This window comes from Nasonia vitripennis, chromosome 2 (assembly GCF_009193385.2).
Source record: "Nasonia vitripennis strain AsymCx chromosome 2, Nvit_psr_1.1, whole genome shotgun sequence".
Lineage (NCBI taxonomy): Eukaryota > Metazoa > Arthropoda > Insecta > Hymenoptera > Pteromalidae > Nasonia > Nasonia vitripennis.
In genome coordinates, this window is record NC_045758.1 from 31309172 (window position 1) to 31324965 (window position 15794).

General features: G+C 44.8%; 2 protein-coding genes across 3 annotated transcripts; one reads left to right on the forward strand and one right to left on the reverse strand.

The window, feature by feature from the left end:
• Positions 1–2443: 2443 nt before the first annotated feature.
• Positions 2444–7511, reverse strand: LOC100679943. 2 transcript variants are annotated; one of them, XM_016983153.2, is made up of 6 exons: positions 7296–7511; positions 6703–7213; positions 4452–4545; positions 4200–4372; positions 2783–2931; positions 2444–2700 (listed from the first exon to the last, which is right to left on the reverse strand). In XM_016983153.2, the coding sequence occupies exons 2-5, from the start codon at positions 6874–6876 to the stop codon at positions 2800–2802; spliced, it is 573 nt and encodes a 190-aa protein (XP_016838642.1). In that variant the 5' UTR covers positions 6877–7213; positions 7296–7511; the 3' UTR covers positions 2444–2700; positions 2783–2799. The 2 variants fall into 2 exon arrangements, with proteins under 2 accessions (XP_016838642.1, XP_003425976.1); XM_003425928.3 differs by having other exon boundaries at positions 2444–2931.
• A 2957-nt stretch (positions 7512–10468) lies between these two features.
• On the forward strand, positions 10469–13321 carry LOC103315875 (nose resistant to fluoxetine protein 6). The gene is given in 11 exon segments (XM_031924178.1): positions 10469–10735; positions 10836–11184; positions 11268–11550; positions 11611–11771; positions 11900–12068; positions 12157–12216; positions 12219–12355; positions 12446–12557; positions 12627–12816; positions 12880–13022; positions 13107–13321. Coding segments are annotated over 11 exon segments (2040 nt in total). The 5' UTR covers positions 10469–10476; the 3' UTR covers positions 13284–13321.
• Positions 13322–15794: the final 2473 nt, after the last annotated feature.

Here is a 15794-nt window from a genome sequence, read left to right on the forward strand (position 1 = left end):
GCATGTATACCCAAATACCCATACACGATACAGCATTTTTCCCAACGAATAAAATGTCTCGCTCGACTCCACCCGGCATCCATTCTACTCCGCAGCTCCAGTACAGCGAAACGCTCCATTTTTCGCTCGACCGATTAAACCGCTGCGCGCATCCGCGAATAAAAAGCCGCCGCGGCGAAAACGTACAGCCCCTCGTAATCGCTCCGCCACGATGATAATTCACGCGCCGCGCAGTAAACTATTTGACCTCCCCCGGATATACACGTTTTGATAATGCAAATCTGTACATACAGGCATTAGCCGAACGCAACGACGGCGATTTAATAACTCAGAAGTAGCGTATACCTATACGGACGGGAATTGAGAGAGACATCGCAGGCTCGCAATTTCATTTCGCGCGTAATTAGAATGTCCGTTATAAAATTAATTACCACGGAAATATGAAGTGCAGCAGAGAGCAAGAGTAGTTTTAATTATCTCGGCCAATAGCGAGCCTGGCGCTGTAGAAGAGCACGCGTATAAATAAATAAATAAATAAATAAATAAATATATAATATATAGTATAAACACGTATTGAGAACTGGGGAACGTTAAATTATACGCTCGTATGGCTGTATAGGTGGTCGGCGATTATTCGAGCGGAATACATCGACTGCGGGGGTGGAGTGTGAAGGGAGAAAACAAAAGTACGGATGAGTTGTAGGATTCTAAGTAAACACGTAAGTTTGCTATGCTTGGGTTGCTCACGCTGTAACTACGCGTATATACTGAGAGCGTCTTATCGCTTTATCTGCTGTCAGATTAGAAATCTTATAGATACGTACATTGCTGATTTTCACTCGCTCGCTTCACGCGATGATACGTAAATACAGTATATGCGTATATAGTTATATAACATACTCGATTACTCACATATCGAAAAGGGCAATTTTCGATTTTTATTATAATTAATCCAGGCCATAAAGATCCTCGCTCCGATTGGGCGAAATCCAATTATTCTTTCGCGTTTCACCGAAAACCATCGCAGCCATAAATATCGCCCCGATCTCGGAAAATCGATTTATTACTCGCGTGATCATAATTCTCATCCGCAGCGCGCCGCGCCTCTCGATCTTTTAACTTTCGACGCGTACAGACGCTTTATTTTTATTATTATTATTTTTTTTCAAAACCGTCGTCCTCCAGCTCTTTCGCGAATATAATTTCTCGTCCCTCCATACACACACACACACGCGCGCACAGATCGCATCGAGTGCGAGTCGTATGTGTGCACATACGCCTTTGTCCATAAATTTCGTTGTCGTTCTCGTCGCGATGACCTATTCCGCAGCGACGTTCCAATCAAACTCTCGCTACTGCTGCCGGCGAAATATTGAAAAACGTCAAAAGCAGTGCGCGCGCCGATGAATTGCAGCTTGAAAAATGCGCTCGCTGCAGGAAAAATGCCGAGACAATTAAAGCACTTGCTCTAAACTCAAGCTCCCCGCTCTGTACTGGCATGTGTGCTACTGGCTATGCGTGTGGGTGTATGCGCGTCAGAGGAGCATTGACAGTTCACGGTACAGGGGGTTCAGTTTTAATTTGCGATCACTTTTTTGCGGGAGTCTATACACGGCATAGAGAGAGAGAGAAGGGGATGTTTTAGCAAATTGCGCGCTTTTCCTCTCAGTTTTTTATATGAAACGGCGGAGGCCGATCTAATTTTTGATGTGTCGACGAGCCGAGTGACATTTTATGGAGGCACGTCGAGACATCGATTCGATCGAAATTATATTTTTGAGGACCGCGCGCAATCAAGAGTATAAAGACTTTTAAATTGAAATTCAAATTGGAACTCCCGCGCCTGGGTCATATACTTTCCAAAAATTCAAAAATTGCTTCTCATTCCGACGAATCGACGGCGCGGAGTATATTACATTCACCGATAATATCACTACTATTTATTCCCGCATCTATATACCTGTTTTGTCCCTTATTTGAGGCGGGTACAAGCGCTCGCCGCGATCGCCAATTCAATGCCTATTTACGGCGTGCAGCGCGACACATATAGACTTGCACACACACACACACACGCGCGCGCGCACACACAGGCACAGTGCAGGCCGGGGCCGAAATCGCAAATACTCGTGGAAATTAACGAGAGATATCAATCAACGTCATCGGCAGCGGTACGGCGAGCTTTTGCGCAAGGCTGCACGCGAGCTGCGCTTGTAAATGCCACGCGTATATGTAAGTATATATGTATAGTGCTGGACTATGGGATCACGTGCAAGCGCGCGCGATTTCTGCGCTAAGCCATTGTTTGTCGCGTCCACCTGCGCGTTTCGAGCTGTTCTTGCGATTGAAGGCGGACTTGTCGAGAGCTGCGAGCGGTGTATACGGTTTTGCGGGAGAATCGTTGCTTGATAGTGTTGATGAGAGGTATTTGATCCAAAATTTTAAACATGATTGATGATATTTTTATTATCATTCTCTTCTGAAAAAAGGTAGTATACAAGAAAAATACAAGAAAAAGATTGCACAATTCTTCATTTATTTTGCGCGCCAGATCGATCGATAACGTGTCGGCCCTCTTCTTTTTAAAAATGTAAGCATCTTGCAGCCATACCCTACGTCGGTAATGCAGGGCTCTTCCACGAGAAGATCGACAAGCCCTCTTTTTGTCGTTGACGAATTATTTCACGAAATTCATAAATAACACTTTCAACAATTTACATATATTTCAGTGAATATAAATATATGTACAAATTCAAGTCGTTGTTTATCGAGCAAAAGAGCTTACTATGCAATTATTACCCATCACGCGTTATTCGTCGAAAAATTCGGAATCTTGTCAGGTCCACCGACATTCTCGAACAGCGTGGCCACATTCTTCATTGACTCTTCCAGCTGATTTTTCATAATCACCCTCAGCGCATACCCGATGGTGTACTGAAACAGAAAACGATTTAAAAAATTCATTATATCTTCATTTATCAGTGCGATACGAAGCGCATTTTTTTTTCACGAAAGGTTCAATAAAACGAATTGGAAACGTCACAGCGATACGCGACAAAGAGATCATTCATTGAATAGTTGTCATGCACACGCGCGGCTATCATTGTGTTATCGACGTCGTGTATATCCATATACAGGGCTTTATTGTGACGGCCAGGCCAAGTTTCGGTTCACAGCGCACAGCTCGTGAAAGCCGAGATGTTATCGAGTGTCGCCTCGCGATGATCGGTATTTAAAATAAAAAAATTGTCTCTGAAGTAAAATTTAAAAAAAAGCAATAAAGCATCGACATTTCGCAGTAATTCGAACATTCAATTCAAATTCAGACTAAATCAATGGTTACGCGCACGATACTACTCTCAATATTCAAATGCTCGCGCACCATATGAATCCCAGGGCACACATATCCCGTAGTCGCTCGCGCAATATCGCTCCGTCTAATAAAAGATCAAACACATCGTCTGCCAATAAAGCAAGTACAATACCCTCCTCTCACTCTCTCTCTCTCTCTCTCTCTCCCTCTTCATTTTTTCGTCTCCCACCCCGCACATATATCCAGGGGATAATAACACACGTCGTTCGCGCATACCCTCCCCCTACATGTACGCCCTATGAGCGCGAACAACGAGAAAGAGAGCCGCGAGTAGCAGCAGCCGGCTGTACGGAAAATCTTTTCTTGTTCTTCTTCCCTTCCCGAAGGAAAAGACCGGGGCAAAAACCAGGTGCGCGCGACTCTTGGCTCTTTACTCTCTCGGGCTTCTGCAGGATTATGCAAGGGAGAAAGAGAGAGAGAGAGAGAGAGAGAGAGAGAGAGAGAAGCGATTTTCATCTTTTGTCAACGTGACCGTGTATGGGGTGGTTCAAAGAAAAGATGTGCACGCGACGCTTTGGATCCTTTGCGTCGTCGCGTCAAGCCTTGACTGTGTGAGTGTGCCTTATAATGTCAGGGGGGACGAGGAAGAGCAAAGGGAGCTTTATGCAGTCTCTTTGTCTTGGGACTTTTTTTCGGCGGTTTTTTTTAAGGGTAACTAGATTTTGGATTTACGCTCGGCGTCTTTGTTCGATTACTACTGGTTTTATTTTTTAAACCAATCGATACTTCGAGTACACTCATCTTGCGCCGGATAATTTAGTTCTTGTAGGAGGTTATCTCGGTGGCTTCGTAGCTCTGTTTTTCCGGGGGTGAAAAAGGGGGAACTCACTTGATATATCAGCGAAGTGCGGCGGAAATAGATGGTCGTTTGTAGGAGCGCTCGATCGTGGTAGCCGCGCGTCTGGATAACGATTCTTTGTTTCAAGAGATCGTTAGAGAAGTCGAAGGCGAAGAGTTTCGATGGCTTGTAATCCGTTAGCAGTGCTCTGACCAGCCTCTCTCCTGTGCAACGAGCAGAGACGATGAGTATCCTACATTTTTCACCTGATAATGTGTAGACGAGAAAAAAATTCGCTTATACCTAAAAACGGTACCTCCACGACGGCTCTGTAGGACTTTCCCGGGGCAACGATCCGCTTGTCCGCTTCCTTGAACCTCGTCAGCCAAGGCAACAGCTGCGAATAAAATTATTCGTTTAAATACCTCTCTACCAAGCCAATTAATATCACGACCGAATCATCGTCTGAACTCCAATACTACGCTCGCGTCCAGAGAAATCCAGCCACTTACACACACACACACACACACACACGACTCATATGTCACACGAGAGCACATAGCGACGAAATCACGCAGACCGCGCGCAGAGAGCGTACGGTTCCGTATTCGCCGTCGTTGTCAATTCCGGCGCGCACCGTCGAAAGCTTCAGTACAGAGAGAGAGAGAGAGAGATAGAGAGAGAGAGAGAGAGAGAGAGAGAGAGAGAGAGAGAGAGAGAGACGGCCGTTACAGTTTCCAATTACAGGCTTTCGCGTTATACAGTGCGAGCAGCTATAGGTCCTTCAGGTTACGCTAGCCGAGCGCGGATTACAGTAGCGATTGACCCATTCGCTATAGCTAACTCTCAGTTCATTAGCTCGATCGTGAAATGCTACATTGTCGACAGAGAGAGACGGAGCGTCAAAGGTGCTGCCCTGGCTATATGCTCGAAACTCACGTGGACACGGACTTCCGGGCCGATGCGCGCGAATTTCAAAGGGATGATGGCGTACATCGAGTTGTCATTCGATTCGCCGTGAATTTATAGTCTTGAAGCCAATTTATATTCTTGAATTATAACATTGAATATTCCACTTAAAATGTATAATTCCAAGCACACCAGCAGCGCAGCCTCATCAAATATACGCCAGTAGTAACCGAGTCCACGTCTCATTTTCGTCCGGTGCAAAGCGCGAGTAGCCTCTCCTACGTACATACGAGACGGCCAAAGCGGGCCGCTTCTCAGACGGTATAATTTAGCGCGGGGATGAAGCACCCGATGCGGCGACGTCCTCTCATGCTAATGTTCTCCGGAATTTCACGCTGTACGTACATACGTACACATCTCTCCGAACGGCGAAATTTTACGTGTTATATTAGGAGGATTCGCGCAGAGGAGCGAGAATCATTTCGAATCTTATTTAGGGAAATACTCACGCGCACACGAGCGATGAATGAACTCGATGCTTTGAAAACGGTATTTCACAGCTGGGTAAAGAACGAGGCTGGAATTCGCTGCAGTTAGAATTTAATTAATTAGTATATGCGCGCGTACTTTTCGCGCTACAGCGACTCCCTGCCTTCGGTGCAGTTTATTTCAAAATAAAATCTTCGGTCGACGACGTATGGGTCGTTATCGCGATAAAAGCTGCAGCAAACAGGCTTTTATTCCCGAATTTTCGCGACCTCTACGCGCTCCATTACTCCGGGCGTTTATCCTAAGGCTGCATGCGCTCAACTCCCAGCGGAGTCCCTTCGAAAGACCGAATAACTTCTGCTCGACTTGCGCTAGTCGGCTTCTCTCGCAGAATCTCCATACTCTCTCTCCTGAGAAAGCGAATCTTATTAGCGGCAGCTCCGACCCTTGACCGGACGCGCCGGATATCCTGCGTAAGTAGCTCGAGGAGGGAGAGTTGCAGAAGCCGATCTGCGCGTTTGTTTTTTTCGGCCTATCTAAAGGGTCGGACTTTCTCACGTTGGTGTCGTTAGCAGGTCCTGCTGGTTCCGGTTTATCTCGATGATGCGCGTAATCGGAAGCTGGCTATCCTATCGCGTATATTCACCGTTGAAATAACGCAATTCGCCCCGTTATCTCTAAACCATTTCGCGAAAAACTGTATCTCTCGCCGCGCGTAAAAAATAGTTATATAGTTTTTAAAAAAAAGCGAGCTATATAAAGCGTACAGCGCTGGCAGATCGAAAATCCCAAAAGCCCCGGTGAGAGTATAACTAATTGCTCGAATCGGCCGCGCTGCACCGTTGAAATAAAGCAATAATATTATCGCGTCGCGCGCGACTGGCCAATTAACCCCCTGACGATTTGTTTGCGTGTGTACCTTCCGGTTTTTCGGCCGTTTTGTTTGCCTTTGGATTCGCTATAGCTTTTCGCCGAGGATTGTTTATGCTTTTTTTGTCGAAGCTCTGCTGCGCGCGAGCTTTATTCACCAGAATTCGATTCCATCCACTTACGCGAGGAATAACCCGGCGATAGTTTCGACAAGCTCTTATCGCGTTGCTTGGAAAGGTCTTTCTGCGATTGAGGCTAATTATTATTTAATTCGTCGACTGGTAACCTTTTCCAAAGCTAGAGGAGTCGTGATGAACTCGAAGAGGTTTCCGGGATCTCCCTTGATCTGTTTCTGATGATGACAGACGAAATCGGCAGGATCGACCTCCAGCTGATAAAGTTTGTGAACGGCTATGCTGACGAACGGCAGCAGCAGCAAAACGACGAACTTTGAAACCATCACTGGCGATTCTTAATTTTTTCACGGTAAATGTACATGTAAAAGTAGATCATGAATACGTTGAGAAGGAAGAGGACCGAGAGCTGCAGTACGAACTGCCAGATGACTCTATCCATTTAACGCGAGTGCCAGTTGAAAAAGTTCAGATCGTTCAGAACGCCGTCGTGAAGTCTCTTCATTTTCCACGCGATTTACACGACTACCAGCAGGTAGATGCACATCAGGGTGAAGGAGTAGCCGATGACGAAGGCGCCCGGGGCGTTCGCGAGGAAGAGCTTGATGCCGACTAATGTGCACACCATGGGGCTGCCGCTTAGGATCGATCGGATCGTAAATCCTGCAACAAAACGAATCATATACTGTACTATCTACTTCTCGTCACAGAAAGCCGTTACTACTAAATTAAACCCATGACATACTCTATACATTCAATTCGGGACTTCCATAACGAACTTTCCCCCAAAAAGCACAGCAAACTCTATCGCAAAAATCGACAAGCTCCTCTTCCGCACTGCAGCTCGACGTTTTATCAGGTTTCGCGCTCGCCTGACCAAAGCGTTATACACACGGTCACTGGGACTTTACTGGACTGGCTGATGATCGATGCCGACGCGGAAGCCATACAGCCGTGTGGCGCACTGACTGTCTGCGCGAAATGACATTAGCCGCCTCGTGACGCGTCGTGCGCTCCAGCAACGACCGAGTGTATAATAGTCTTAGGTGAAAACTACGTTAGCGTTGGCGGAGATTCGCCGTTGAGAGGCCTGAATTTTACGCGGGTATAGGCATTCGTCAAATTCGATTTCGATTTGCCTCCGACGACGCGTCTCACTTGGTAATGGATTACTCCGCGATTGCGCGGAACTGTGAGAAAAAAATCGTGTATGAGTCATCGACTAGCGGTGAAGAAATTAAGATTGAATCAGCGCGATGAAAACGTAAATTCTTTACGCATCTCATTACGCCGTGTGAACGAAAAAAAAAATCAAATCCACCCCCGCCTTCCCATGACGCACGCGACGAATCACGGAAGTGCACCTTGCTTCATACACACCTATATACAGAGAAAAATCCGTGCGTCGTCGCGTCCATTCATACCTACGCTCACCCTCACACTCGTATATGTAAATCAGTACTCGACGTTCGACGGTGCATTCCGTTGAATTATTCAGCCGGCCGTGGCTCTAATATCCGCTCCGTCTCACCCCCCCGCGTTCGTTAAATCCGCGCGTTTCCCATGACGCGCGCGGTAGCTCGCGCAAGCGTGAAAAGCCAACCCCTTCACGTGTATGCGTATGTGTGTGTGTATTTTAACCGGATGCATCACACGAGCGAAAACCCGTGCGGGCGCCTGCCTGTTGACTGACATTGTTATTCCAATTGTTGACTCGCTACTGCTGATGTAGATATATACGCGCATATACGCGCCTGTGTAGCCGCAGCCAAGCGACTTGTATAATATGCTCGAGAGAGTGAGGGAGAGCAGTTTGCATTAGCTAATACAGAATAAATTCGGAGGAATCCTCGTCGAAAGTTTTGTTTATGGCTGTGCGGAAGCGTTTTATCGCTTAACGGCTTGTATGGGACTGGTTTAATAATTGCGGATCGGTCGAAAGTTTTCGGGGAGCGACGACGAGTCCATTATTTCCCCCCTGTATACCGTCGGCTTTGATGGAGTTGTATATCGCGCGCTATTACGATAATTCGATGAATTTTGGCGCTTTGTCGAGTTTCGCTCGATGTTTGCGCTGGCTTAATGGCGTTTCGCTATTTGCGACGAGCGAATTCACGCTTTTGTCCGGCTTTATAGTGAAACCATTTAAACGAACATCGAGTGCCGTAAAAGTACCCGTAGCTTTCACACCCCTTCTTGAGTATACTCACTGCGCTCAAAAATCTTGCTCCGCCGCATACATGGGAATCCGGAGCTCTCAGCCCGCTGCAGAAAAGCCAATCGTCACGAGTATATAATACATTATACACGCACACAAGGAGCGACGCGTGCGAGCATCCCATGTTATACTATATAAGCCAGTAGCGCCCGTATACGCACCGCTGACGAGAGAAGACGAAGTCAAAGAGCCGCTCGCGTGTATGAGGGTGGCTGCAGGGATTCGACGCGTGTGCGCTATGTAGATCATCTAATGAGAGGGCGCAGGCGTGTATATAATGAGCCCCCATAGGTATGCTCGAGCTGTATAGCTGCCCTGTACCCGTTTATACACATATGCTCGCGAAGCTAAACGACGGAAGTCGGCGTTTTTCTTCTCATGGAGACAAGCGCACCCGCACCCTTATATTGCATGGGGTGTGATATCGGAAGTGCTCTCAAAGGAGGGTGGACTTGAGGGTTTTTAATTCTCCCTGCTGCGTGGGGCGATTTTTCTGAAAACAGCGCGTTTTACTCTTCGGAGGCTATTTTTGCGTGATTAATGAGGAAATCGGTCGGGGGTATTTTTCGCCAATTTTTCACCGAGTGTAAATATTGATGGCTTGTTTCCGACCACCGAGGTGAGTTAGGAAACGCTTACAATAAAAGAGCGGGAAAAAAAATCAAGATCGATGAATTCCGAAAGCAGCGTAAATTTATTATAGCCTGCGCAGAAAAAAATTTTCCACCGATCCGCACAAAGCACTCTCTCTCTCTCTCTCTCTCTCTCTCTCTCTCTCACGCGCTTTGTCCTGCGAAAGAAAAATCCGCAGCCTATATACGTAATTCAATTCTCCTGTCCCCGACAGGACATTCGATTCAATTTAGAGCCCGCAATCGATACTATTTTCCGCGGCGAAGAGCTTTTTTATCCGATCCAGCTTTTTTGTATAACCAGCGGCAAAAACGCGGCGAACAAGTCCCGTGTAAAAATTCTCTTGAATTAGATCACACACGTATAGGCCCGAGGGGGGCCATGAATCGGAGTGTACAGGCACGCATGTGCGGTGTAGGAAGCGGGCACAAAGCTCCGAAAAAGGAGTAGCGGGATAGGGGGTTGAAAAGCGAGTGCGGCGCTTTTCTTTCTCTTTCTCTCGCTCACCTGGATTCAAAAGCAGCTATCGTATGCAGTCGAGAGGGCTGCAGGCGTGAGAACAGATTTTGTACGATTTATCAAACGATGCGCTGCCTGATTTTTTGGAGTCGAACTTTTTTCGGGGAGAAAATTGTTTGGTTGGTTTTGGAAAGCTGTAGTTTAGGGTGACTTATTGGGCTATTAAAGCTTCTAACGAGGGCATTAATATTTCGACGCATTTTACGTTTCATTGTTTGCATATTCTTTTGTTAACAAGCATTTATTTCGTTTACTTTTTTTCAAATCGCAAAGAGCATTACATTTTGCAATAATATTCTATTTTTACAGGATGATTTTTTCTTCGAATCACCACTTAAGGTCGGATGTGACTAATTAACCGTCTCCACTGCACACTTCTAAGATTAAGATCGCTTATCGTACAAGCACTGTTTACATTTGAACAATGTGATTCCCAATGAGTGGGCGTAGTGGGGCAATCGTGACATCGTATTCCTATACAAGCGATAAGTGCTCGAACGATGGTCATCTACCTGGACACATCTGAAATAAGCTAGGATAGTCGAGCACGTCTGTCATGAGTCGAAGTGTGAACTTCCTCTCCTCTAGCGCTATGCTACCGGTGTTTTGGTTGATAGTCGCCGTAATCTTCAACGATGCGACCGCGACTGCGAGAAATTACGAAAAAGATTTCGAGGATAAACTCAGTTTACTAGGCCCAAGGAGTTTAATCGAGAGTGTTAACAAGGATGAGATCGCTCAGAATTACACCTGCGGTCGGGATCTCGCTATACTGGGTAAGGCGATCACAAAGCAGGAAATGTGGGCTATGAAAAGTAAGTGGATCTTCTGTGTGATTTTTAGACTAGCGCTAGAATACCTGTACATCTCTGCCTGCAAGAATTATCGATAAATATACCTGTCTGAATTTTTAAGTGTTGGACGCCTCGTCGAAAATCCCCTCGGGCCTCCTGGAAGGCAATACCATCGACCTTGGTATGTTTGACGAATGCATGAGTGTCAAAGGCGAGTCACAAGGTATAGAGATTCGTGGTAATCATTGCATGTACTCGATCACATTGACCAACGGCAACGCTACTCTCCCCATAACTCCAACCCTTTCAATCTGTATGCCAAGTACTTGCAATGGCTCGGATATTGTTCATATGTTTGATAGCCTGATCAGCACGATAAATGAACTGAAGAATATTAAGATAGTTATTTCGTCAGCTACTTGTACGCCAGCAGATGAAGAAATTTGTGATACAGAGTTCACTGTTTGTTTGTGAGTCCAAGGAATTTTCACTTTTATTAAAACCAAATTTTACAACTTTAAGTTTCACGTGATACCGTATAAATGACTTTCAGTTCGATCCTCATCGCATTCACGGGTTTACTTCTCTTCTGCACTCTCTGCGATGTCATCCTTTGGCAACGTGATACTGGCAAGTACAAGTATCCCGTACTTTCGACCCTTGCCAAGTTTTCATTTATAAAAAGTGCTTCGTCGATACTTAGCACAAATGTCAGAGAAGGTAACCTACCAGCTATCCATGGTATTCGATTTCTCTCTATGGGTTGGATAGTCTTGGGACACGAATATAACGTGTATTTTCTTAGCGCAAATGTCAACACTGCCAGTATACTGAACGTAAGTCTGCATTTTTTATTGTAAAATATTTACGAATCTTAATATTTTTATTCATTTTAGTGGGCTCAATCTTGGAAATCATTGTACATCTTTACCGCTCCGTTCGCAGTGGACACATTTTTGACGATAAGTGGTTTCCTCATGACGTACCTGTTTTTAAAACAAATGCCAAAACAGAAGAGTTTCAACGTGCCTATGTATTATTTGCACAGATACTTCAGGTAAACTTTAAACATTTTGTAAATTCTTGAATGTATATACTTTGAATTGAAAAATAGTCGTCGATACATTTGCGAAAGATGAATTGACTCTTTCGCACTAGAATCGGAAACTACTATGCTGATTTTAGATTGACCCCTGCCTTAATAGCTTTGCTAATATTTTCTATTGTATTCGTGCCGAAAATCGGCTCTGGACCTCTCTGGGATAAGCTAATTCCCGTATTTGTAGGAAGTTGTCGTGAAAAGTGGTGGAAAAATTTATTGTACGTACAAAACTTTGTTGAAAAGGAAAACATGGTAAAAGTTATTAAATGTGTACGCTGTTATCACATTGAGTTTTATCATAAAAATTATTCGTACATTTGACAAAACTTTTTAATTACAGTGTTTGGGTCATTTATGGTATTTGGCAGTAGACATGCAGTTGTTCTGGATATCACCAATAATTTTATATCCTCTTTACAAAAAAACAAAATTAGGCCTAGCTGTTGTACTCGTATTTTTTTTAGCCTCCTTGATAGTTCCAGGAGCGATTACAGGAATCAACAAGATACTGCCTTTTCTTTTATCAATAGTAAAAATAAGTTAGTATTTCTTCAAAATTCAAAAGATAAGTAGTTTACAAAATATTTGCATACGTATGATAGAAATGATAAATAAACTTTAATTTCCAGTTTACAATTAAATTCGGAAGTTTATAAAATGCCTTACAATCGAGCTGGTCCGTGGCTTATTGGAATCTTGCTTGGCTTCGAAGTAGCTAACAATAATCGAAGGCTGGGAAAGGTAAACTGTTTTTGATTCTGCATGTATTTAGAAAATAGATATAACCTCAATATTTTATTTGATCTATAGTCGGCTATTTTAGCCGGTTGGTTGATAACAATCGGAGCCTTTGCGTTCTGCACTTTTGGCACACGAAGTTTTATGGAAACTTCCTATGAGTATAATGTCATTTGGGAATCATTTTTCACCGCTGTATCAAGGCCAATCTGGGGACTAGGAGTTTGTTGGATCATCTACGCTTGCCTTCATAATTATGCTGGTGCGCAAAATAACAAATGCACTGAAATTACTTAGTCTGTCTAATTTTCTATGATTTCTACAGGACCAGTATCGTACGTTTTATCTTGGAAGTTTTTGCTACCCTTGAGCAGAATATCTTACTGCGTTTACCTCGTGCATATCGTCATTCAACTAATGCATCAATCAGCAATCAGGATTCCTAACTACTTTTCCGATTACTATATTGTAAGATTAAAAAACAGTAGTGATCTATAATTTTCTGCTACATGTTTAAACAAAAATGCAATAATTTTTTCATCTTTTTTTCAGTGGCATGATTTTCTTAGCCACTTGGTGACATCTGTAGTGATCGGTTTTTTCTTCAGTTTGCTGTTCGAATCTCCCTTCATGGTTCTAGAAAAGATGCTCTTCAGAAGAAAACGTGCAAGTGCCAAGGAGTCGCAAGAAAATCTTAGATCAGAAGGTTCTAAAGATGAGCAAGCTTAATGCTATTTTAAAAAAATCGCGTGCCGATTTGTATCGAATAAATCAAGTATTCACAGCCACATTCATCTCTTTCATAGCAACAAGCATCGACCATCTCCAAAAACCCATTACAGCGAAAATTAAGAGCAGCCGAGTCGAGCACCGCCCAAAAGTTACTTCCCTGCAAAAAATCCCGTTTGAATGCTAATGCTCCCGTATCCTCCCTGCAAAACTGCATCATCAGCAATTAAAACCAAGCCCGTCACGCGCAGTGGAGATCCCAATCTATAACGATCTCCCCTAATCTAGCCGTTGGAACAAAATCCCAAAACAAAAAAAAAAGCCAGAGCGGAATAATTTCCACAAGGGAGCCGCAGGAGATATCTCAGGTTGCTGCTCGGACGGTTGTACGTATATGTATATACATATAGTTAACCAAAGCAGCGTCGTTCTCTCCAATGCGTCTGCGGCGAATACCCGTAAACTCGAGCTATTTAAAGGGGGGAGTGGCTCGAGGTACCTGCCGCGCTATGCCGATGCGGAGAATTATTACGGCGCGAGGGCAGAGTGGCGAGGGGAACGAGGCGAAAAGGGCAGCCAGGCAAGCGAGAGCTGAAGAGGGTTGAAGCACTTGTTCCACGCCGGGACACCAATTTCCCAGAGGTGCAGAGGTTCTCTCTCTCTCTCTCTCTCTCTCTCTCTTTCTCTCTCTCTCTTTCTCTGGCGCCGGGCTGAAACTGCGGATTTTATGCTCATCGTTTAGAGCAATCGTGTTTTTTAACTCCATTTATCGCTGATTTCATATGTTCGAATTTGTAATTATACTGCAGAACATGCTGAGACAAATTATTGATAAAGCTGATGATTAAAATGTATGCTGTTTTTGCTATAATTTCGCAAGAATAACTTGTGCAAAAATAAACTAATAAATTCTTCACGTAAATTGATTTCCGGTATACATTAGCGATCGAATTGTGAATTAAAAATAGATTCAACAAAATCCGAATCCAGAAATATCCTTATTAACAATTCAAACCCGTAAAACAACATATTCTCTTCTCTACACAGGAGAATACAGAATTGCAATTATATTCCAACGAAAAAATCACCGCGTGTAAGTAGCGAAGAAAAAACAAAACGAAATCCACCTTGCGTCTCGAATTTGAGAACCCTCGCTTTAAAAGAATCGATCTAGGCGGGAGCGAGAGAAGACCGGTGCGCCGCTGGGCTCTAAAAATAGAAACCTCGCGAGGATCCAAAACATATCGGCCTTCGAAGAGGATCTTTGAACACGTGCAGCAGCAGCATAGGGTCCTCGAACCTCGCATTATAAGGGCACAGACATACACCTCGTGTATCGAACTCCAGATCTCTCGGTCCCTCTCCCTCTTCTCATTCGATACGCTCTTGGCTCTTTCTTCATTTTTTGATTCGCCCCCCGCACGCGGTCGCGCGATGTATCGAGTGACGAGACCACGAAAACAGGATCTTTTTTATTCCGTAGATGCGGTCGGAAGATAGCGATTGTGAAGCGTTGGGGAACCAAGGACGTATTTGTTTACGCGGTTTTCGCGGTTTTCGTGATTACACCTATGTTCTTTCGGCGATTCGATCGGCCTCGAAAATACCTTTAAAGCCTGACAGTCTTTTCGAAAACAGAAACCAGGGATTATACCAAGACGCTCGCGTATCGATCCGAAATCCACCCCTGGTTATACACTGCACAAAGAAGAGTATAAGTACACCCATAGCGATAAACTCCCCTCTCGCACAGAGAAAATCATCGCCGCCTTGCGAGACGCGTGCATCTGCGCAAATAGCGCAATTTCGGCGCGTGCGAAGCCCCGTGTATAGCTGGAAGGAGAAGCAAGGAAGAGAGCAAGAGAGTATATCGAGACGCCGGCTGCAGAAGCGTATTGGGTAGGGAGAGAGAGAGAGAGAGAGAGAGAGAGAGAGAGAGAGAGAGAGAGAGAGAGAGAGAGAACAGCCGCGAGTGTGTAAGAGAGCGCGCGTGAGAACTTGGGGCAGATGCGTCGCGGCTCGAAATCAACGCCGAGGGTGAGCGCTGGGCCTTGTGTATTATGGGGTGCAGCATTGCCTGCAGAGAAGGGCCCCTGCGCGCACGTGCACACGTGCGCGCCGTAAGGAGAAGGAAAGGGAGGGAAGATGATTTCTTCAAGTTTTTAGCGTGAGTACGTGAAAAATTAACGACGTCATAGAAGTCTTTCGATTTTTCTTCTTTTTTTTTGGAAAGGCAGAGAGATAGGGGAGTGTTTTTTCGGAGAAGAGTATAATTACTGTAGTATTTTCAGATGGATCAATTGTAACAAAATATATTTTCAACTCGAGTTCACTGAAACACATTGAAAACCGCACAGCGAAGAAAGCCCTGTCAAGCATCGATTTTCGGTTCCTCAAAGGCCCATTTCAGCGGCAGTGAAACCACAAAAGCAAAAGACAATAACTCGCGCAAGTCCGTCACGCGCCAACAAAGCGCTGTAAGACTTCAGTAAAGGCCATTAAAAAGCCTCT

What these genes read in the sequence shown, in the direction of transcription:
- LOC100679943 (XM_016983153.2), bottom strand. Translation starts at nt 6,876, where the DNA reads ATGGTTTCAAAGTTCGTCGTTTTGCTGCTGCTGCCGTTCGTCAGCATA. An exon ending in CTCCTCTAGCTTTGGAAAAG is followed by an intron (nt 4,546 to 6,702) that starts GTTACCAGTCGA and finishes TTTTATTCGCAG; the next exon opens with CTGTTGCCTTGGCTGACGAG. An exon ending in CGTGGAGGTACCGTTTTTAG is followed by an intron (nt 4,373 to 4,451) that starts GTATAAGCGAAT and finishes CTCGTTGCACAG; the next exon opens with GAGAGAGGCTGGTCAGAGCA.